Raw genomic sequence first — 24,356 nt, 5'->3', positions numbered from 1 at the left:
GGGTTGATGGAAGATTAGAACCATGAAACTGCACATCAGATGGGAGACAAGACATGAGAATTCAGCAGGGGGTTGGTTGCAATGGCTGTCATGACAAGGTAACAAAAGGAGCTGGTGTCAGAGTTTGGCTTGTGGACCATGGCTGCCAGAATTGTCAAGCAAAAAGTGTTGATGCCTCAATGAAAGCTGGCCTGAAAATCTCACTAGTGAATTTGGGCAATGTATAGGATGAGGGTGGAGGTTCGTTCTCTGAACTTGTGGGTTGGTTTCTGAACTTTTCATTAACAGGCTGGGAACATCTTCAGCAGAGTTTAGGGGATGTCGGTGTCAGTGTTCTGTTTATAAGGGCTTTATATAAGCAGGTCCTGTGATAGTGAGGTCACATCAGGTGAAAGTCATATTAGACCAAGGTCTTGTGATGGGTCAGGAGTTGGGTGTGTTAAGTGAGGGTTTTGTGGTGGATTTTGTAATGGTCCAATGTGGGTCACCAGTGAGAGTCTTGTGATATGGAGGTTACATCAGGTATGTAGATTGGGATGTAAAGTGCTGATTGGGGGTTGGTTGAGGGTCGGTACTGTTTCAGGTTGGCTGTGCTGTTGATTTGAATTCTAGGCTGGATGTATCTGGATGGAGACTGTAGGCTAGATGTAGCTCAATGTGTCTGTTGATGGAATGTACAGGGTCTTAACAAGCCATAGAAGGACCAGAAAACAGTGAGAAGTTTTGCCCTTTCAAAGCTGTTGAAGCCTTTGGGGACTATGTAACAAGAGTCAACTTGGATGAGAAGTAGGGAATCACGGACAATATCCTTCTTCTCCAAAGTGAAATTAGGATTGATCCTCTAAACTCCTGTCACAGTGGGGTAGAAACTGGGTCAGGTAAAATTAGAAGGAATGGAGAAGGGAAAATGGATATTTGGCTGAGATCAAAGTTAGGCGGATTACTGCTAATTGAGGAGTGTGGCAGAGATAATCTCTAAGACAATGTCTAGTTGGCTGAAAGGCAGTGAGGATGGCATGTAGGCAACTTGAGGGGAAAGGAAAAAGTAAAGTGTAGTAGTTTCAGGTCAAGTCAAGGAAGTTATTATGATAGTGGTGCTGGGAAAACCATTATGGAAAGGGAGAGAGGTACTTTGGTCCTTGGATCTTGCCATTCAAATTCTGATGGTTGATGAACAAACAAGCTAGTGCACATTACTGAAACCTGAAATCTATGAAGGCATAGATGCTACTCTTTTAGAAATAGGCTCTCTAAGATTCTGACTTCTTCACTATTCATGATTCTAAGGAAAGGGAAGGAGGATGGCTGTGACACCCAGGGAAATCTTGATGGTAATCAAAGGCACTCTAAGGTGATATGGTATCTGATTCCTACTCTGTGATATGGTATCTGTGTGGAGTTCAGGCTGTAGGAACAAGTAGGGAATAATATTTATCTATCACTTGCCAGGCTAGCAATAGCAATAGCAGTTAGACTTATATACCGCTTCATAGAGCTTTCAGCCCTCTCTAAGCGGTTTACAGAGTCAGCATATTGCCCCCAACAACAATCTGGGTCCTCATTTTACCCACCTCGGAAGGATGGAAGGCTGAGTCAACCCTGAGCCGGTGAGATTTGAACAGCCGAACTGCTGAACTGCAGTCAGCTGAAGTAGCCTGCAGTGCTGCATTTAACCACTGCGCCACCTTGGCTGCATGGGTAATCTCTTCCTGAAATTACAGAGTTGGATTTCAAACCCTCTCAGTTGCTTATGCTGGAGTATTTCAATCTTCAAGCCTCCATTGGCTCAGGACAACCATGAACTCTTCTTAAATAATATTTGCACTGATGCATGTACATAGTTTCATATTAGAATTCTTCTGTCTCAGTCCACCTACCCCATCTTATCATTCCATCTTATTGCTCTTTCTTTTCTGGAGGCCTTGGTATACAAAAATGTAGTTTAGAAGTTCCTGTAAATACAGCTCATTGATTAATTTAACCTTCTGTGTGACTGGGTTAGTTCACTACTAAATCCATCCTCCTATGGGTTAGCTGATTAGTCATTTTTAACAGAACACTTCCCAGTTGTTCTGTTGATTAAAGTCAACTTCCTCTAGTTTTCAATTAAGGATGTAAACAATCTTGCTTAATGAGACCAATTCAATGCAAGGCCTTTATTACTCTCTTAATGTTTCTGAACAATGACAGAATAAATTATGGTAGTGCCTATAGTAAACGTGAGCAAAACATATTAAAGAAACCTGAGGCTAAACATAATAACTATATTAATTAGAATTTGTTTATTTCAGAAATAAAATATTTTTTGCAAAACACAAGCATAATTTAACCATGATTATTTCTACTAAAATCACTTCAGCATGACTTCTATTCTTTTAAAATTCTTTAGTGACAATTGGAAAAAAAAATTACCTAAATGTACCAGATACAAAATATAGATCAAAGGTCTAACTTGAACATAATTCTGCTTCAACTATTTAGAATGACAATTCTATTTCATTCTGAGATTAAATGCTGCCTTGTGTACTAGAAAAAATACATTGCTATTTTCTCTTACCTTTAGAGTGGATGAAATGTATTAGCTCATCAAATCAAAAGCCATAAACTACATTCTATTTGTTGTTATTTTCCTTTCCATTGTTTTGTATTAATGTACAAAATCTGACTTCTGTGGTTAAAAATGTACTGTGCATACCATCAAATATTTGCTTACAACAATTCTGTGGTTAATTAGATGCTTCCAAGCATCTATTATAAACAAATATTAACTGAAGTAAAGCATTATTTCTAGTGTACATCCTTTTTCTTGACACTGAAAGTAGATTTTTGGTTTAGTGGTATAGAAAAACATATTAAGTGCTGCTACTCTTTATACATGTTCCTATAGAAAAAGTAGGCCAAGATTGGCTCCAATGGAACCAAACTTCTAGTGCAGATAAAAAAGTTACCGCTGCGTTTCCAGAGTTTTGGGTTTATATACTGGAACATTTTTCCCTTGAAGCGGTGGTAATCCCAAGATAATATCAGCAGCCTTCTCTGCTATCATGATGGTTGGGGCATTTAAATTCCCGCTAACAATACTGGGCATTATTGAGGCATCAACTACTCTTAAATTTTCTGTGCCTATAACTTTGGTCTCAGGATCAACCACAGCAGTAGGATCAGAATTCTGTCCCATTTTGCAAGTGCACGAAGGATGATAGGCACTATCAGATTTTTGTCTTACGAAAGCATCTATTTCTTTGTCAGACTGAATATGTTCCCCTGGTTGAATCTCAGGTCCCCGGAATTCTTCAAATGCTTTCTGAGCAAAGATCTCCCTGGCTAATTTCACACACTGGCGAAACTCCCAGACATCTATTTCTGTTGAAAGAAAACACAACAAAGCCACAATGATTCCATGTACAACCAATATGAATATTAATGCTACATTATTTTCTTTTCAGACAACCATTCAGAGTAAAATGGCACAACCTAAGATACAGGAAAGGCAGGTAAGGTGGATATCACTTTTGAATTTGTATCTATTCACCAGTGGTAGGTTTCAAATTTTTTTAGAACCTCTTCTGTAGGTGTGGCCTGCTTTGTGGGAGTGGCTTGCAAGCCATGTGACCGAGTGTGAGTGGCTTGTTTGTTTGTTTGTCTGTTTATTGACATTTATAGGCCGCCCTTTTTCCTGAGGGGACTCAGGGCGGCTTACAATTAATAGGGAGGGAGTGCAAGACAGAACACAAGAAAAAGAAAAATGTGAATAAAAAAAATAAACCAGTAAAACACAACATTCATTCAGCATTCGGGTGGGGCGAAGTTAAGGTCTTATCCCCAGGCCTGACAGGATAGCCAGATTTTGAGGGCTGTGCGGAAGGTCTGGACGGTGGTGAGGGTGCGAATCTCCACGGGGAGATCGTTCCAAAGTGTCGGAGCTGCAACTGAGAAGGCTCTCCTCTGCGTAGTCGCCAGTCGGCACTGACTGGCGGATGGAATTCGGAGGAGGCCTACTCTATGCGATCTGATGGGACGCAGGGAGGTAATTGGCAGAAGGCGGTCTCTCAAATAGTCAGATCCACTACCATGGAGGGCTTTATGAATGGTAAGTAGCACCTTGAAGCGCACCCGAAGATCAACAGGTAGCCAGCGCAGCTCACGGAGGATCGGTGTTGTGTGGGCAAACCGTGGTGCGCCCACGATCACTCGCACGGCCGCATTCTGGACTAGCTGAAGTCGCCGGATGCTCTTCAAGGGCAGCCCCATGTAGAGCACATTGCAGTATTCCAGCCTAGAGATCACAAGGGCTCGAGTGACTCCCGATTCAGGTAGGGCCGCAACTGGCGTACCAGGCGAACCTGGGCAAATGCCCCCCTGGTCACAGCTGACAAAAGATGGTCAAAAGTCAGCTGTGGGTCCAGGAGGACTCCCAAGTTGCGGACCCTGTCTGAGGGGTATAAATTTTGACCCCCCAGCCTGAGTGGTGGAACGTTGGCCAAATTGTTGGGAGGAAAACACAACAGCCACTCGGTCTTGTCTGGGTTGAGTATCAGTTTGTTAGCTCTCATCCAGTCCCTAACGGCCTCAAGACCCCGGCTCATCATGTCCACCGCTTCATTGAGTTGGCACGGGGCGGACAGATACAACTGTGTATCGTCCGCGTATTGATGGTATTTTATTCCGTGCCTCCGAATGATCTCGCCCAGCGGTTTCATGTATATGTTGAATAGTAGGGGGGATAAGACCGAGCCCTGCGGCACCCCATAAGTTAGGGGCCTCGGGGACGATCTCTGCCCCCCCCACCATGGCTTGGCAGTCATGTGACTAGGTGGGCGTGGCCAACTTGTAAAATGTGGTGAAACTCACTTAACAACAATCTTGCTTAGCAACCAAAATGTTGGCTCAGAAACTGTGGCATTTGAAGCACGCGTCAAGTTACAAGACCCTTGCACCCCTAACTCTTTAGGGAAAAAAACCCCAGGGATGTTCAAACTTGACAGCTTTAAGACTTGTGGACTTCAACTCCCAGAATTCCTCCTCCAGTCATGTTGGCTCAGGAATTCTGGCATTGAAGTGTGCAAGTCTTAAAGCTGTCAGATTACAAGATCCTTGCACTCCTAACCCTTTAGAAAAAAAAACCCAGGGATGTTCAAACTTGACAGCTTTAAGACTTTAAGGTTTGGGGAGGAGGAGCCAACATCGCGACGATATGGACGTGTGGTCTCAATGCTCCGAGACCGCAGCCAATACTTTTGCCACTGGGTGGTCCAATCAAACCTAAACCGTCCCGTAGAGACGGTGAACAGGAAGCATACGTCTTGCTGACCTCAGGGACATTGCAAAGTCCCTGATAAAAGCAAGAGAAGTTCTTCAAGCCGGCAACAAAAAATCCAGCGAAGACTGACGAAGTCGGGGCGGCTCCAAAACAGAAGGATACGGAAAGAGAAAGTGTTTCCAGCTGGTGAGGAACTTTTACTGTTTTAAAAAGAGACTGCCTATAAAAAACTTAAAATTAATTCAAATTGGAGAACGGAAGAATTAAGCAGTGGAATTAAATTTGGAATGGTTTTGGATAGTGATTATCTTACTTTTTAAATGCTATCTTCATGGATGGAATATATGCAAGCCTTTTGAAACAGATGGATTAAGCTTTCTTCTTCTATTTTTTCTTTTATTGTTCTCTGTAACCTATGGACTAAAGTTTTCCTCTTTCATTGCTGTGGGTGTTTTTCTAACTCATTTAAAGATTGGACTCTTTTTTCTAACTTGAAATACAAAAAAGATACAAAAAATAATAATATTTCCAACAGTAACACTGCTGCTTGGAGGCTGGAGGGTTTGTTTATTGGAGTTTGTGTACTGGAAATGAAACATTTTTTTTTCTTTGCTGATTGTTGCTTGGCACTGTAAGGTCTTACTGCTTGGTTATAGAGAGTGATAAGAAGGGAAGCACACAGATGTCCTTTGAAGTATATCTCTAACCAGAGAAAAGTGAAAACAAACAAGCTAGAGCAGCTGTGTTTGTTAGCTGGAAAGAATAGCACAATTTCAAAAGCTAACAGAAACCTTGAGCATGCAAAAGATATTTTCAGAAATACAGAAATTATCAAATACATATGTGAGGATAGACAAAAAGTTGGAAAACTTAGAGCACATAACAGCAAAATATGATGAAGAAATTGAAGATGTTTATAAAATGCAAAATGTGGTGGTTAAAACTCAAAAAATCGAAGTGGAAAATGAATATAAAGAGATTAAATATTTATGGTAATTGGTTTGTTTCTGAAAATGGAAAGAATGGAATACTGAAAGAGGAATTAAAGGGAGGGGAAATTTATCCCATAGGGCAAGACACAAAAGAAGAAAAAAAACAAAGGATCTATGGGTTTAAAGAGAGAAATCTCATTAGCAATAGCACGGATAACACTTCTGACAATCAAAGATAAGCTAAATAAGGAAACAGAAGAAGGGCATCAATATTACATGAGAGAACTTATAAGCAAGGAGTTGCTAAGAGGAGTCCAAACAAAGTTGATCAAGAAGATGATTAGCGGACTGGCACCACAAATGGCAAAAGATATGAGACTGTTTTGCTATTGGAAAGATACAGGTTGATAGATGGAAGAATATAATTTAAAACTAGTTAAACTTAGTGAAATTTATTGATAATAGATATAGTTTAAATAAATAATTGATAATGTTATTAATGTATACAATGTGTAGTGTTATGATGAGTATAATTGGATATGAATATGGAATGGTACCCATGTAAGGAAGATTAGAAATCCCTTTGGATTATACATAAAGGTTAATTTAATAAAAGGGAACCAACTTAGATGCAGCTAAAGTTTTGATTATTAAGGGGAAAATGTTATGATACAGGAGCCGTGGTTAGGGTGCAGTACTGCAGGCCACTTCAGCTGACTGTTATCTGCAGTTCAGCGGTTCTAATCTCACCGGCTCAAGGTTGATTCAGCCTTCCATCCTTCTGAGGTGGGTGAAATGAGGACCCAGACTGTGGGGGCAATATGCTGACTCTGTAAACCGCTTAGAGAGGGCTGAAAGCCCTATGAAGCAGTATATAAGTCTAACTGCTATATAGTCAAATAAAGGAGGGATAAGAATAACAACGTATATATAGAAATGGGTATAATATAGAAACTGGATGTAAATTTTAAACAGTGATTTGGAAAGGAGGATTAGAAAACTTTGTTATTAAATATTATGGATGTTTAGCTAGAATAGGACATAAGGATTTAGTGTTAATGGAGGATCTTAGAAATAGTAATTGAAAGGCCAGTATGTGGTTATGTATTAAACTTTGGTATATTTTATGATGAAGGACGCTTAAACAATTATAGTCAAATGAAAATGGAGACATGATGATGGTTACATGTTTAAATATTTGAGTTAAAATTCTTGAGTTAATATGAAATAAGTTTGTTGACTGTGGAAGAGATGCACGAAAGTCTTTTTGTAACCAACTGATACACTTTCTACAGCATGTAAAGAAGGCTTGTGTTTGTTTTAAATTAAAAATAAATTTAAAAAATTAAAAAAGACTTTAAGGTTTAGATAGGACTCTTAGAGGGGGCGGGGCAATTGGTGAGCCAGCCAATCAGTGAGTGGCAGGTGGAGCAAGCGTGGTGCGGACAGGTGGGAGAAGGGAGCTGGAACCGGTTCTAAACGGCATGGTAGATTTGTGGAACCTCTTCTATAGAAGAGGTTAGAACTGGCAGGAACCCACCTCTACTATTCACCATAAGAGAAAGAGAAAAATTTGAATATAAAATGAGGAAAATTGAATAGGTTTCCTGTATATACCATTTAGCAGAATAGCGAATGATTCTTGTTAAGGAAATAATTATCACTGTCTGCATCTTCTGCATTTCATTTATGTTATACTTTAATAATTAACAGAGTTTATTTTATGCATTTGATGGATTACAATCAACAAACATATGTGCCATAAAAATGTTTATTTTTAAAAAAATCTGCAAGACTTTATAATAGTTATAATGGTTTGACATAACAATTTAAGATATCCAGCCTTGTGATGTGCATTTTTTTCTCCCATAGAAACAAAATGGAGTTACTCACATGTGTACTAGACCCTATGCAAAAAGAGATGCTGGCCTTAAGTATGAAACTTTTTGCCTAAGGAAATCCAGTTAAACTGGATTGTCTGAAAACTCCAGCATAATGAAGTCTCTGACCTTGTTTGGACATTACAATAAGCCATCATTTTTCCAAAGTGCTCAGTAACATTGAACAAATTAATCAATGTACATTGCCTTAGCAATCCTGATTAATCATGACCTAAACAGAGAACATATTTCTTCATTAATGAAAACAGAGATAAAAATCAGGGAATACTTGTCCTTGATTTGTTTCTTTCCAAACTGGCATTTTCAACCAGAACAAATGAAAATCTAAATCAAAGAATAAAAACTTGCTTCAGCTTCTGGCTAGTTAAGAAGAGAAACTCTGGCCAGTTGCTCCTGACACTCTTCCCCAACTTAAAAGAGATCTGATCATTATAGTAACCCAAAGTATGCAGAAAGAGTGAGGCACTTAAAATGGGAGGTTGAGGGCTTTATGAGTATCTGGAGAGATGCTACAGGTAGTCCTTGAGAAAGTCCCTTTATTGGGATCAACAATGTAGTCATTAAGCGAAGTCGTTGCTAAGTCAAAGTGTGATCGTGCTTATGATCTTATTTGAGGTTTCCTTTGCTTTACAATCATATAAAGCTTGTAAATGTGAGGACTGGACATGAAGTTACTTTTTCATCACTGCTGTAACTGCAAACTGTCACTAAACAAGACAGTTGCTGAACAAGCAATAGCAATAGCAATAGCAGTGGACTTATATACCGCTTCATAGGCCTTTCAGGCCTCTCTAAGCGGTTTACAGAGAGTCAGCATATTGCCCCCAACAATCTGGGTCCTCATTTTACCCACCTCGGAAGGATGGAAGGCTGAGTCAACCCTGAGCCGGTGAGATTTGAACCGCTGACCTGCTGATCTAGCAGTAGCCTGCAGTGCTGCATTTAACCACTGCGCCACCTTGGCCCAGTGGACTATCCCAGTGGACTATCCATTGCAGCAAGAGCAGCAAAAAACAAGCCTCGCTTTCTAGGTCCTACTCAGGAATTACTGTGTCTGACAATCCTGACAACTTCTAGAGAATAGAAGACTTAAGCACAATGGGGAAATAGTTACTTGTACTCATTTTGCACATGTGGCAAAGGATAATCTTTACTAGATAATGCAGTCACTATTCCATGTTTGACAAAGTTCAGGACTGATGGAAGAGGAAAAAGTACAAAGAAATAAGAAATGCCATCAAAATAATACTACCGGTATGGTATGCCATTGTCTATAGAAGGTGTAATTGTCTATATTGTGTGGTATAATTATATAGAAGGTGAGTTTAATTTTAAGAATAGAATATAAATAATTATACATTTACCTGTTGACAAATAATTAGGCTCAAGGATTGGATGCGCAGTAGGGTCGGAACTCTTCAGCTTCAGCTTTCCTACACTGGTACTTCGCATAGGGCCAATGTGGACCTGTAACAATTCCAAAAAGATCCATGGTATATGGCATCTAAGGGTTCATTATAAAATAACTAATGGGATTCAGTGAAACGTGGGGTTTCATGAGTTATTTAGAAACTTCATAGTTGATTTAGACAATTATTCCAGGTTTCAAAGCTTGGTTTCATTACTCACTGGCTTTGCAGTGAAAATCACATCTTGTATTAATCTGGAGCTCTTATATTTAAATGAGGGTAGTTTGTTTAATATTAACAAACATAAGATATTCACAAAACCCTTTACAATGGGAAGATGCCTTCTTAGTTATAGGATGAATTACATTGTCTATACCTATTGAAAGAGAACCTATGCCATCTCTGGTTAAGCCTTCTGGCCACCAACAAAGGGATTGGGAACTATTTCCAAAAGTACAATATGCTTCTTTAATTATATGAACAAATATATTCCAGGAAAATATTTCTGTCCAGTGGATATTCTATATAGTAATTGGTATTACTACTCACTTGATAAGCTTCCAACTGGGAAGCAACTCGTCCATGGTCAATCACCTGAGAAGGGAGGAAGTGGAACTGGATATCTGGGTGAGAAATGCCTGGACGACTTCTTATAAATCCACCAGTTTCCAAATGGGCAGTGGCTCCATCTCCTGAAAGGTAGAATACCAAACATCAGATACATGAATAATGAAAATGGAAGAATGAGGATTTCAAAAAATCATTTTACATTCCCTGTATTTTATATTACATTCTGCTTTAAACATTCATCACACACAGTAAAAGTTGTGTCTAAGTCTCATTACCTTTCTGGTTGGAGCCTAGCTCGCAGGGCATAGTTACATAACACAATAAATAACATAACACAAAATATGCTTTACAAAGCTAGAGTGTTAGAGTCACATATGTTAGTTCAAAACAAACCATAATTGTATTATAGCTTATGAAATAAAGAGCAGGTCTCATTTATCATGAAAGCATTCACAATTCAAATAGGTTTTCTTTTCACCTTAGAAATAGTTCTTTAATAACATGAAATGTAATTTGTAATCAATATAATTGCTTTTATATTTTATTTGATTATTTAAAAATATTTAAATATATATAATATATTCACATATGTTTTCAATTGCCATAGCTGTCCTAAAATTATTGCACTTGAGAATGTTAAGCTATTAACATGGAGTAGTGGTAGTATTTTATTAGAGTTATTGACCAGCACACAAGAAAACCAGCGTTGGATTCGACTGGAAGTTTTCCAGCTGGACAGATGAGGGGGTGTGAGCTCTGAAGAGTCTCACATGAACTCTGTCTGACAAACCAATTCCAAGATCTTTTTTGGATGAGAACCTCCCTGTGTGTGTGGGTGGGGGAGAGTGAAGAAGGGGCAGTGTCTTAGAGGGAATGGTCCCTCGTAGGTCGGGGATTTGCTCTCTGAATCGGAGTCAAGGCGGCAGCATGGCAACATGGCTGCACAAGAAGCTGACTTCAGACCAAAGCAACTGAGCAATAGTGTGCAGGAGACAAGATGAAAGCCTTTAAGAAGATCTAATTAACCCAGAGTCATAAATCAGAATTTGAAAAAGGAAAAGAACCTTGAGAGTATAAATAATATTGATGGACAGATCGAGATTTTGGCAAAAAGAAAGAAAGAAGGGGAAAAATGGAGGGTTGAATCACTAGTCCAAAAAAAGCCATTTGTTTGAAACAATGTGGACATAAAGGAGAAAGTAGAGAAGTGACAAACCCACTCAACTACAAACTCTAAATTTGGTTTTGGATTTGAAAGGATTGTGTTTTTAAAAGAGACCAGGAGGGTGAAACAGAAACCAAAACATACCGAGAAGATTTGCTTCATTCAAGTTTCTTCTAACTAACATATTTTAAGCAACTCCAATTAATGAGAGGTGGAATGCAACAAGGTAAAAAAATCAAGAAAAAAAGCACTATTTTCTCACTGATAACCTAATCTTGCTTGTGCGGCGAATGGAATGAGAAACTCTTGAGGAGGAAGATTTAATTAACCAATTGCCATAAATCAGAATTTGGAAAATCAGAAGGTGAGGAGAAACATACCAGAGTTTGGCTGTATTCGAGTTTGTTCCAATTAATATATTTTGAGCAACTATAACCAACGAGAGGAGCAAGGGGAAAAAAATGATAAAGTCAAGAACCGGGAAAATATGAAGTTTTTTCTTCTGCAGAAGGAAGAACAAAAGATCAAGATGGCTCCTGCTTCTCTTCCTCTTCACATTAGCTGAATTAGCTAAATTTAAGGTGGGCCAGAACTTTGAAATAAGAACTATATAGCTAACTGTAATTTTGGAACTGGACATTAAGCTAACAAGGGTGGGGGAGGAATAAAATTAAGAGCTTACAAAGGGGTTTCTTTTTTGTTGCCAAAGGAAGAATACAGGATCAAGATGGCTCCCACCTCTCTTCCTCTCCACATTAGCTGAACTAGCTAAATTTAAGGTGGACCATAACTCTGAAATAAGAACTGCATAACTAAATGTAACTTTGGAACTGGACATTATGGAAAGGTGGGAATTTGAAGAACTACGTGAAATTATAAAAAATATGCATACATCATTAATATCAAGTAATTTTGAAGTCAGATATTGAGAAGAAGCAAGAAGTGAAGAAAGAAGAGGAGGGATAATGAAGGGATAGAAACGATGGAAAATAAAAAGCAGACAAAAAGCATCATTGGGTTTGACAGTGGTATAGGAAAATTTGAAAAGGAGTATGTGTCCCAACAAAAGGAAATAAAAAGCAGACAAAAGATCTCACTGACAGTGACATAGGAAAAAAATGAAGAGGGGGTTATGCCCCAACAAAGGGAAATACAAAAGATTTCACCGGGTTTGACAGTGGCTTGGGGAATTGAAGAGGGTGGACATGTCAAAACAAAGAAAAGGGAGAAGACAGGAATAGAGAAGTGGGACAAAAGACTTTTCCTAAAGACTTAGGAAAAAATCAGACAAATAAAAATTGTTATATGGGAAATATAAAGCTGAGATATGTGGTTTACTCCTATACGTGATAATAAAACTGAGTTGCTAACTGATTGAATATGATAATGGAAAGATAAATAAAGGTTAAAATATATGAAATATGGACAAATATAAAACTGTTATGTGGAGAATGTAAAGCAGAGGTATGTTTCACTTTTATACATGATAATTAAACTGAGTTGATAATTGATTGAATATGACAGTGGAATAATAATTAAGTATAGGTTAAAATATATGAAATATGGACACATATCAAACTCCTAAAATGATGAACAAAGTGAGATGTGTACGCTTGTTATTCTATATAGTAGATTAAGGGAATTGTAATAAACATTGAACAGTAAGGATTGTTATTTAAAGACAATCAAAAGTAACCTAAGTCAAGATATGGAAAAATGGAGAGGGAACATGAAATATACTTACAATGGGAAATTATTGAGATTATAAAGACAGAACTACAAATTTGGGGCATGTAAGGATGCATAATTATATAAATATAATGATGAGAATAGCTGGGAATTGTAACCAGGTCTACGTTTCGGCCAAAAATAGGCTGTGTGTGTGTGTGTGTGTGTGTGTGTGTGTGTGTGTGTACGTGTTAAAAATACAATTACTATATATGTATACCTCTCTCTCTCTCTCTCTCTCTCTCTCTCTCTTAAAAAAGAGGAAGATATACTGTATGTTAAAATTAAATATGTATATTGAAACTGCTTTGGTCGCGCTGATCGATGATCTCTGGCGGGCCAGGGATAGGGGTCACCCCTCTATCCTTGTGCTTCTTGACCTCTCAGCGGCCTTCGATACCATCGACCATGGTATCCTTCTGCGACGGTTGCGAGAGGTGGGGGTGGGAGGCACCGTTTTGCGGTGGTTCTCCTCCTACCTCTCGGACAGGTCACAGTCGGTGTTGGTTGGAGGGCAGAGATCGACCCCAAGGCCCCTCAAGTATGGGGTGCCGCAGGGTTCGGTCCTGTCCCCCCTCCTATTTAACATCTACATGAAGCCGCTGGGTGAGATCATACGCCGGCACGGGATTAAGTATCACCAATATGCAGATGATACGCAGCTGTATCTGTCTGCCCCGTACCAACTTAACGAAGCAGTAGAAGTGATGTGCCAGTGCCTGGAGGCTGTTAGAGTCTGCATGGGAGCAAACAAGTTGGCACTCAATCCAGACAAGACCGAGTGGCTTCTGATGTTCCCTCCCAAAGATTGTCCAACTGTTCCATCTCTCAGGCTGGGGGGCGAAATTATATGCCCCTCAGAGAGGGTTCACAATTTGGGAGTCCTCCTGGACCCACAGCTGACTCTAGAACACCATCTGTCGGCTGTGACCAGGGGGACCTTTGCCCAGGTTCGCCTGGTGCACCAATTGCGACCCTACCTGGATCGGGAGGCCCTTCAGACAGTCACTCACGCCCTTGTGACCTCAAGACTGGATTATTGTAATGCGCTCTACATGGGGCTGCCCTTGAAGAGTGTTCGAAGACTCCAATTAGTCCAGAATGCAGCCGCGCGAGCAATTGTGGGTGCACCAAGGTACACCCACGTTACACCTATCCTCCGCAAGCTGCACTGGCTACCTATTAGTCTCCGAATCCGCTTCAAGGTGCTGGTCGCTACCTATAAAGCCCTACATGGCATCGGACCTGGGTACCTGAGAGACCGCCTCCTGCCGATTACCTCTCTCAGACCAATTAGATTGCACAGGTTGGGTCTCCTCCGGATTCCATCTGCCAGCCAATGTCGGCTGGCGACTCCCCGGGGGAGGGGCTTCTCTGTTGCAGCTCCGGCCCTCTGGAACGAGCTCCCTGTTGAGATCCGGACCCTTACTACCCTCCCGGCCTTCCGCAAAGCCACCAAGTCCTGGCTGTTCCAGCAGGCTGGGGGGAGCTGAGAAGCATCTACCTCCACGGAAATTGTGAATGTTGGTTTTGTTTTTAATATGTTGTCTTTGTCTCGTTCCCCGCTTTCCCTTGTCTTTTGTGAGCCGCCCAGAGTCCTCCGGGAGTGGGCGGCATACAAGATAAATAAATAAATAAATAAATAAATAAATAAATAAATAAATAAATAAATAAATAAATAAATAAATATTGAAAAGAATTATAAATACCATCATCATAAAATGGTGCTCGCTCAGAGGCTGAAATACACCAAGTAAATGAGATGAATAGTGTAAAGTAGAGAAGAGAGGTAAGGGAAGAAGAGAGGGATAAGAGAGAGGGCAGGGGAAGGGGGGAAGAGGAGGAGAGAAAGAAGGAGTGGAAAGGGGAGAGAGGAGAAGGAGAGAGGAAGGGGAAATAGAGAAGAGAAGGATGACAGAGGGAAGAAAGGAGGGAGGGAGGAGGCAGAGAGAGGGAAAAGAAAATGGTGGGTAAGGTACAAATATGGTGTATGGGCAGCAGAAGAAGCAATAATTGTTTTTGGGAGTTGATGGTAAGACGAATCGATGTAAACATTTATTAATATAATACGATCTTGGTTATGTAACAGTATACATGTGGTTATTTGTTATGAAAATGAAAAAATAAAAAACTTTATCTATAAAAGAAAACCAGTGTTGTTATACAACAGTAACAATAGTTATTTGTGCTTCTATTCTAAACATTCTTTGTATTGCTGTAACAAAACAGTCTAGAAACATGAGTTTCCTGTTTGTTACAAGCAATTTAACAACTATGCATTTTTTAAAAACCCAGTGAAACAAAGCTACTTGCAAACATAGTCTGAACTTCTGAAAAACCCTTGATTTCCTTATCTGGAATGAAAGTGTGTCAAATGAATCATCTACAAGAAAAATCTATTATGAATGGACACATTTATTAAAGCTTTACTTTAAAAGCTGATTTTATCTCTCTAGCAAAATGAGAACGTAACAAGATATAATTCTAAATCATACCTGTGGATTTCCAGAACCATTCAAGACCAATTTTGATCATCCGAAGAGGCTTTTGTGATTTATACAGTGTTAGAGGTTGAGTGCACTTTTGCTGTATATACACTTCCAAATGATCTTGGAGATTATGGCCAACCCCTAGTAGAAATGACAAGAAATGTCCAATATATGTACACTACAAATATTTACTATACTTAAAAATGTATGGAATTGGGACATTGCAGCAGTTTGGTTTCAAAAGCAGTAATGCTTTTCAAGTGCCCATGGGTGCCTATGCAGCACTTGTCTGCAACTCTATAAATGAAATTGGTCTTTCTAGGGATTATGTGATTACTAGGAGGGAATTCATGTCATCCTAGGAAAGGACAAGGCTGATTTAAGGAGTTCTGGGCAGAGGCTATGTGAACTTCTAAACACCCTTTACTTTCAAATCCAACACAACCTTACATGGAGTTATACTGAATCTATCATACATACCTGAAAGATGGCAGACAACAGGGATTCCTAATTTTTTTAGATCGTCTGCATTTCCAACTCCAGATAGCATAAGTAACTGTGGAGAATTTATGGCACCACCACTTAAAATAACTTCCTTACTAGCAAAAACCTAAAATAAAATAATAGCAATGTAATCAGACTAAATTTTGATAGATTAAAGTCAATACAAAATAATGTTACTGATTTGTAGCCCTCAGTTTTCATACTCCTTGGGTTATATCTAGAGGTTTTGTAATCTAGACAGTTTGAAATTATTAAAATATGCTCGTATCTTTTTAAGTAAACTTTCTTCTTAAGCAATGCTAACGTTTCCTGTGCGTCCAAACTTATTTGCTAAACTTTTCTCCTTGCTACCATTATTCTTCAAAATTTTAAATTTAATACTGAATCAAAGGCAATTTTATTAGTGCAAAGAATGTATTGTTCTCCTTACAAATGCCTCTTTCCCCCCTAAACTGTATCTCACGTTACTCAAATAATCCCATTAAAATAAACATTTGCTTTGTATCATCAGTCAAAAGAATAATCTCATCATGTATCAACCCAAAAGAACCCACATTCTGAAATTTAAAAAAATATATTGGGTTCTCACGTTCTTCTAATGAATAGTCATCTGGCAGCACAAATCTACAAGTGACTGATATCCTTTATTTCTCTGAAAAAGAGTTATCTCAGAATGATGATCTATTTTCCTTCAGACATCTGTTATCATCCTTTCTAATTTAAAGTTTACAATAACTGCTTAGAGAGAGCTGTAGAGCACTGTAAGACGATATATACCGGTAAGTCTAAGTGCTATTGCTATTGTTATGCTGGTTACCATACAGCTTCACAATATTTGTTCTTTGTCAAGTGGTTTGTGAATCTATTAAATAGCAGTAAATTTTGTTGTGATTCTTACAATAGTAATTGTTTTTGTTTCTGTTCTTGATTTTTCCCTTGCTACAAGTTATACTGTTCTGGCTCCTTCTTCTCATATGTTCTAATTTGGTTCACATGTCACAAGAAGTATTAAAAATTACTCTGAAGTTTGAAGGAAAGTATTAGAACTTAGTAAATACAGACTTTTTTTCCTCTTTAAAATATTAAAATGATAGGAATCTCAATGAAAGAAATACCTATTTTCAAACCAATATGGATTTCATTTCTAGAAGTTATTGGGAGTGGGGGGGATCTGCTAACTCAAAAACCAACATAAATGGAAAACTGAAATTAACTCCATCTGCAGAATGGAGTGGTACCCATTATATTTTGATCATGTTACTGCAGTGCTTTATTGAGATTTATACTTAACATGGATTTAAGTGTCAGTTGTATTTTGCTCTTATTTCAACAATATAAGAAGCTTCACTACAACTCTAATGAGCCAGAAATGAAGTTAGTATAAGTTGATTGCTGGTTGATTTGCTTTTCAGAGTTGAAGAAAGAATACTGCACATTCTTACCTTTTTCTTTTCTCCATTTTTAATATACTCAACACCAATTGCTTTGGTCCCCTCAAATAAAATTTTTGTAACAAATGTACTGACTTCTGCAGACAGGTTTGGACGTGATAAAGCAGGACGAAGGTATGCACTAGCTGTATTCCACCTTTTACCTACAAAATACATGTTTTTATTGTAATAGTAACCAACACATATAATGTATGTTATTGGGTGTGGTAAACTTCTCTGGAAAAATCCAGTTTTAAATTTTTTAAATTTTTAATGAATAAAATAAATACCAAAATAATTTTATCTGTTCTACTGTGATTATATATTAACATTCTTTAAAGTTATTACTGTAGTCCACAAAATATTCATCAAGGCAGAGCAATAATGCAAATTTGTTTTAAAGAGACAAAAATGCTAAAACAATATTAAAAAATTAATCCTAGATTTTTCAGTGAGAAGGATCTTATCGTGATACCATACACCAGGGGTCCCCAACTCACAGTCCGTGGACTGGCACAGGTCCACAGCATGCTAGCAGGCTGCGCAAACAGGTGAAACCCCATACGTGAGATGCAGGCAGCACACAAAACCATGTCTCCTCTGGTCCACGGAAAAACCTTTCTTCACAGAATTGGTCCTTGGTGCCTAAAAGGTTGGGGGCCACTGCCATACACCATTTACAAGCCTGATATTCCTGCTGCTATATGTGTGGGTAGAAACCAATTCAAAACCCAAATTTCAGTCTACCTCTTTAGTTGATTGACTGTAGGTTTAACATTCCCTTGATTTAGATTGTTTACTTTTCTAGCTTGATATTGAAGATAATGTTTGAACACATTGAGACATTCCTTGCACTCATATTACAATACTGTATCAGATGTGATGCTGAAGAAGACACTTTCTAAAATTCTGAATGAATTCTTCCTAGCAATTCAATACAGAATATTAAATAACTGAAAAAGACCAAGAAGAGCCATGTAGAAAACTGTATTGCCTGTATCAAATAATCTCCCTTTGGATTTTACACTTAAAAAGTGTAAAATCAACTTGGATCACCTTGAAGAATGCTGCTAAAGTTCTACTCTATTGGCCAACAAGAGGTTTCAAGGGAGTAGGGCGGCACTCAACCCATTCAGCTTCTAACAAAAAAAAACTACCAAAGTGATTAGAATGGTCTTAAATCAACATGCATCCAAATGCATAAGGGACTATGTCAGCTGCCAACTCATACCCACTTGTGCTTCGATACCATGCGTTGACAGTCTGCCATGGACTATGGGGAGGGGGGATGCTTGGGGGAAAGTGAAAGTAAAGGCTGCTTGGGGAAAACGAGAGTAATTGTTGCATCCCCCCTCCCCTCGCTGCTTGTTTTATCTTCCCAGAATGGTGTTTCAGGGTCACCTGGCTGGGAGAAAAATCACAGCTGCATACCAACCTTGGAAGGAACCATTCTGAAAACATCTTGCATGAACCTGATTGATCATTGGGGGTGGGGGGCAGTGACTGGACACAGGTAAGGGAAGGGAAAGTGGAACTTAGGGATTTTGGTGTGCTATTCTCTCAATTCTGGCTATGCACTACTGCAGTGCACTAGATTTCTAATAAATCTATACCTGTCTCAACAAATGGAGCCAAGGATTGTTTCTATTTAGAGGTTTATGTTTGCGGCAGATGTGACAGACTGTTATAATTTCATTTAATGCTTCCCATAAACAATGGATGTCAAAATCTTTAAGTATGGCATGCAGTACTGGCCCTAAATCTACATTAATGCTATATTCTGGGTTTAATCCAGGCATTTATTTCAATTTTAACAACTGCCATTGTGGACAATTACAATTATCTAAGGATTGAGCAGAAACAATTTTAAGTTGCAGTTCTGGATTTATATGCCAAACTTCTTACCTTGGCAAAAGAAGTGTCTACCTTTACATACAACCTTTAAAAAGGAAATAGCTTAAACGAAAACCAGATGGTTAATGTGTTATATCATTCAGTTGTTGCTCTACTGTGTATTTAATGTGGAAAGAAACTGAGCTGTCAGCCAAAATAAACATTTACAATGAACCAGCAAATGAATGAAGTTAATACTGGCTATGAATTTATAATTTATTTATTTATAAAATTTATAGGTCACCCATCTAACCTCAGAGTAATTCTGGACAGCTTACAATAATAAAAAATGAAAACTATTTAAACTGAAAATATAAATAAATTTGTTTAATCCCATGTTCATATTGATTTCTAAAGATTAAGCATTTTCTTGTGGGAATTTTGTTATGTATATATATAGGCACTATACTGGCAGGAGGAATATTTCAACTTTGATTTTTGTCCAGAGAATTTTACAAGACATACTCATCACAAAGATTAATTTGATGATATATCATGCAATGTCAGTTTTTCCATAATGAAATTTAAAATCAATTATTACTTGGTATAAGGTTTATGCTGTAATTTATTTTATTCACAGTTGAACTTTGAAGTGAAGGGTAAACTTGAATACAGCAGTTTCTGGGAAAACTATGAAAACAGGCAAAATGGAGAAAACAGCTTTAGGATGCACACTGTGATGTCCCAACAGTATTTTTATGCCAAGCCTTTGTTTATCTTTAGTTAAAGGTTAGTTGATAGTGGAATTTATAATTCCCAAGCGTGGAGTTAACTGGCTGCCCGAGCAGAACCCTCATTGCCCGGAGCAGAACACAGACAGTACTCCTATGTGGCAATGTCACATATGTGTTTACCAGAGGACAGGCTTGCATCACAACATCAACTCTGTCATGTTGCCTGTTTTGATAAATTACTCTGGAAACTGCTGCTTTAATCGTCCAAAAGAATCTATGCTGAGTAAGAACTGTGTCTGATGCTATCAACCCTCAGACTAGAAATAAACATATCAGTCGCTGTGTTTAAATTTCACGCTGAAAATTTCACACTCTAATAATTACATTTATAAAGTTTCTCATTTTTCTATTTGTGTAATTTTGAAAAATATTCCAGTTTACGCTAATTTATGGCGATAAGATTAAATAAAATTATTTACAATAATCTTAATACTGGTAATCCTCGATTCACCATACTTGTTTATTGGTCAAAGTTACAATGGCACTGAAAAAATTAATTTGCATCTGGTCTTCACACAACCTTCTCATCATCCCTTCAGTTACATGATCGAAACTGGGGGCTTGGCAAATGGCATATATTTAACACAACGGTTCCTGTGCCCTAGAACCACATAATCACAATTTGCAACCTTCCCTGCTGGTTTTCAACAAGCAAAATCAAGCTGGATTTGCTTAATGACCATAAATTCACTTAGAGCCTCTCTATGATGGAGATGGGCAGTCTCTACAAATGATATATAAATAAATAAATAAATTTGCAACTGCAGTGATTCACTCCACAATAGCAAAAAATAATAATAATAATTGTGAAATTGAGTGTCATCCATTTAACAACCACCTTGCTTAGCAACAGAAATCTTGCTCCCAATTATCATTGTAAGTTGAGGATTACCACACGGGTGGGTTCTGGTAGTTACTACTGCCAGTTCATTCGTGGTCATGCTGTGTGCATATGCTTTTGCATGTATGCGCAGTGCAATATATTCTGTGCATGCGCAGAAGCAAAAAACAAGATGGTGGCACCTAGGGCACTGCCAGTTCGGGGTCATGGCAGGCCTGGGTTGCTGCCGGTTCCAGCGATCCAGGCCACCAATCCACTACCGGTTTGGACAAATTGGTCCAAACTGGTAGGAAACAACCACTGGATTATTAAATATATCTGGTATTTGTTTAATTAACTAATGTAATTTAAATTTAAAAATTAAACAAAATTTAGGTTTGATATATAGCCCTCAATATTCCACTTAACTACCAGGAGTAGCCCTTGTCTCCCTCCCAAAGTTTCACACCTCTGGTCTAGTCCAAATTCTTTCTCAATGTATGCTATTAGGCCCTTAAAGGAAAACAACAGCCATTATAGGCTTTTTTCATTATGAAAACGTTTCCAAACCATTATAAGAGTTTACGAAGACTGGTGTTCATGGCTACTACACAACATGGCTTCCAAACTGAACACGTCAAAGCTAACCTTCATATATTGTCATATCCATCCAGCCAAAGCCTTCTTGTTGAAAACCGTTCATATCGTCTGTGAAAGGGTACCCAGCTTGCTGAGCTGCATCCAGGAATGCACAATGAAGAGGGTTTTTTGTTTTTCCCCTTGACACATGAAGTGGGCCGTCCCCTCCTCGATAAAGATCAGCCCCCAACTCATGCGTTTGTGCTTTCTTAAAATACGGCAAACAGAACTCATAGTCCCATCCAACAGCCCCTTCTTTACTCCACCTATTATAATCTTCTGCATGGCCTCGAATGTACACCATGGCATTGAGGGATGAGGAACCACCCCAGACTCGTCCTCTGGGCCAGTACAGGATCCGATTATCCATGTGTTTTTGGGGTGTTGTATGGTAGTACCAGTTATATTTCTCATCACAGAGATTGTAAGTTAAAGCAGCAGGCATATGGATCTTCCACAATAATTGTTTGCTACCTAAAACAGTATCTTTTGGACCTGCTTCAAGTAGCTTCACTGTATTGTGAGGATCTTCAGTCAATCGGTTGGCTAAAACACATCCTGCAGATCCAGCTCCAACTATTATATAATTGACAGAGTCCATATTTTTAGAATTAACTGGAGAGGATGTTTCTGAAGATCTCATCTTTTGTCCATTGAAAGCTTTTGAACTCTTCAGTATATACCTTTTCAATAATTCTTTGTGGGCTTGACAGATAAAGCCATGCTTTTGAGCACCTCTGATTAAGAAAGACATTGTTTCCTATGTTATTTCAGATGTAGTCAATTTGGGTTCAAATATTCTGACCTAAAAAGGGAAAAAGTGATCTTAATAAAATGAAATATATAGAATATATAGTAGTGTATGATATAAACTATAGTTAAGTCACGGTATCATTTAAAATGGCTTAAATCATACATTTTTAAGCAAATTGAAATATTGGGAGAGGCAGGATAAAAGACATAAAATTTGAATTTCTTTGAATGGCTGCTAGGTTAGTGTACATCTAATATGAAAACTTTTGTTGCCATTGCAAAACTTCTTCACTTTATGGATTGTTAAACAAAATACTTTGTAGTTCCTCACACACATTTCATCCAATTGGGACAAAACTCATGTGTTACTTCGCATTTCTCAAAAGCCAAACCACTTTCAACATGACTTCTTATTCACTAGTTGTATTTCTCTTTTTTATAGACTTTCTGGAGAACTGAGAGGTATCAAGGGAATGGAAATGTCCCAGGTAAGTTGGTATGAGTTCTTTCAAAAAGCCAAAATTAAGTTTAACTTAGGTATTTTGCCCCCCCCCCCCCCAATCCACTTTCAAACCATCCCACTATTTTCTCCTACCCCCATTTTGGGGCACTGATCCTCCTGATACGTATTCAGAAATGTGCATTAAATCCAATGAAATCCAATATAGGTTCAAATGTCCATGACAGCTGTGGAGAAAGGTCACTCCACACAATGGTCCTAGTCATCAGGCTAGGCAAAAAAATAGGTTTTGTGTAGGTTTCCTCCTTAAGCTAGGAGCTATTTGTTTTTATTTACTGCACTAAGCTCCAAGGCAGCAGATATGGTGTATCCCCTCATTAACATTGGTGATGTTAATTAGAAGTGTGAGAATGATCTCTCTGATGAAGGGGAATTATGAACCTCCTCCAACATCCAGCACAGTAGAGTACCGTACACTGCTTCAGAGACTACACTTCCCTCTAAATATTTAAGTTTTAAACACCTAGGATGCACGTTTCAAGTCCTGCTTATAGTCCCATTTAAAGAGATGGGAGGTTTAAACAATCAAAACAGGCAAACTCTGAAATGCAGAACCGAGATTAATTTTCTGCAGAACAATACTTCCAATTTTAATTGGTTTTCCGCAAATGAAGGGGAAGGAGTGAGGGTGGCGTGAATATTAGAAAGATTCTCATGTAAGCGTTTGGATTATTTCTTAGGCTATTTTATATTTTATTTTAGTTAGTTAGTTTGTCAAAAGTGTACAAGATAACAGGTATAAGTATAAGCATAAATATGAACGCAGTAAACAGTAGACAGTCTAAGGTTAAAGTTATGGCGGTTAGGAGATAACTGCCACGGCGAGCCCTTCGTTCACAACCCCCCACCCTCCTTCGCCTAGCGCAGAGGCTCCCAGCATCGGTTCCACGGGCTAAGAATGCTGGCCTTTCCTTTTCCTGAGAACTTTCCCTCAATCAGTGAAGGGGAGAGAATTTGTACTCATTGCGCAAGAGATTAGCGGCTTCTTTTTAAGGCCAACTGAATTCTGCGAAAGAGCTCCAACTCGGCTCGCTGCCCCAGGAGTTTTGAAACGGGGGCGGGGCCAATAGAGATCGTGTTTCCCTGACAACTCAACCCACTCCGCCATGTCAAGCGTTCCCTCTCCCCCCCACCCTCACTGCCTCCTACAAGCAACGTCCCCTACGCAACCCCGCCCCGCGGCCACGTGCTACTTCATCCACACACACGGGTTAACCTTGGCGCGCGCCGCTCCGTTTCCCGAGGGTCGTGGAGCTTCGTTTTATTCCTGGCAAGACTCCCACGGACCGGGCTTCTCGTGCTGCCGTGAGGACGAACGGAAACTTTCGAGCGTTGACTTTCGACTCTGCTGACGGGCAATCCGCCCAGTCCAAAGAGCAACCGGGCAGGCACTAAGAAGGAGGCGGGCTCCTGAGAGGGCTGGACTGCCAGGGACCCTCCAAATTAGAGAGATAGAGGCATCTCGTTGCTCTCCTCCCCCTTTTAGTTCCTGGAAAGAGTGCGCTGAGAAAAGTGCGGGATGATATTACTGGGTGGGCCAGTCCTCCCAGTTGTAGTGTTTGCTGGCAATGCCTCTTTGTACAGTATGGCCTCCGAGTCTGACAGCAGA

At 39.0% G+C, this 24,356-nt stretch overlaps 1 protein-coding gene across 2 annotated transcripts; it reads right to left on the bottom strand.

Moving 5' to 3' along the window:
• Window positions 1–2,263: 2,263 nt before the first annotated feature.
• Window positions 2,264–24,148, bottom strand: CHDH (choline dehydrogenase). Of its 2 annotated transcripts, none has more exons than XM_087709051.1 (8): window positions 23,954–24,148; window positions 21,484–22,279; window positions 17,401–17,552; window positions 15,935–16,064; window positions 15,461–15,595; window positions 10,052–10,194; window positions 9,458–9,560; window positions 2,264–3,363 (listed from the first exon to the last, which is right to left on the bottom strand). In XM_087709051.1, exons 2-8 carry the CDS (start codon window positions 22,226–22,228, stop codon window positions 2,945–2,947), a joined length of 1,827 nt encoding a protein of 608 aa, XP_087565177.1. In that variant the 5' UTR covers window positions 22,229–22,279; window positions 23,954–24,148; the 3' UTR covers window positions 2,264–2,944. The 2 variants fall into 2 exon arrangements, with proteins under 2 accessions (XP_087565177.1, XP_087565178.1); XM_087709052.1 differs by having other exon boundaries at window positions 23,964–24,148.
• Between the last annotated feature and the right edge of the window lie 208 nt (window positions 24,149–24,356).

This window comes from Thamnophis sirtalis, unplaced genomic scaffold (assembly GCF_051295495.1).
Source record: "Thamnophis sirtalis isolate CommonGarterSnake01/CBP01778 unplaced genomic scaffold, rThaSir2_p1.2 scaffold_3, whole genome shotgun sequence".
Lineage (NCBI taxonomy): Eukaryota > Metazoa > Chordata > Lepidosauria > Squamata > Natricidae > Thamnophis > Thamnophis sirtalis.
The sequence above is the reverse complement of the archived record's forward strand: the minus strand, read 5'-3'. Positions and strand labels throughout refer to the sequence as shown.

Excerpts from the sequence above, each read along its gene's own strand:
- CHDH (XM_087709051.1), bottom strand. The coding sequence starts at position 22,228 with ATGTCTTTCTTAATCAGAGGTGCTCAAAAGCATGGCTTTATCTGTCAA. Across the intron at positions 16,065-17,400 it reads AAAATGGAGAAAAGAAAAAG|GTTTTTGCTAGTAAGGAAGT; the intron begins GTAAGAATGTGC and ends ATTTTATTTTAG. Across the intron at positions 10,195-15,460 it reads ATGGTTCTGGAAATCCACAG|GAGATGGAGCCACTGCCCAT; the intron begins GTATGATTTAGA and ends TCTACCTTTCAG.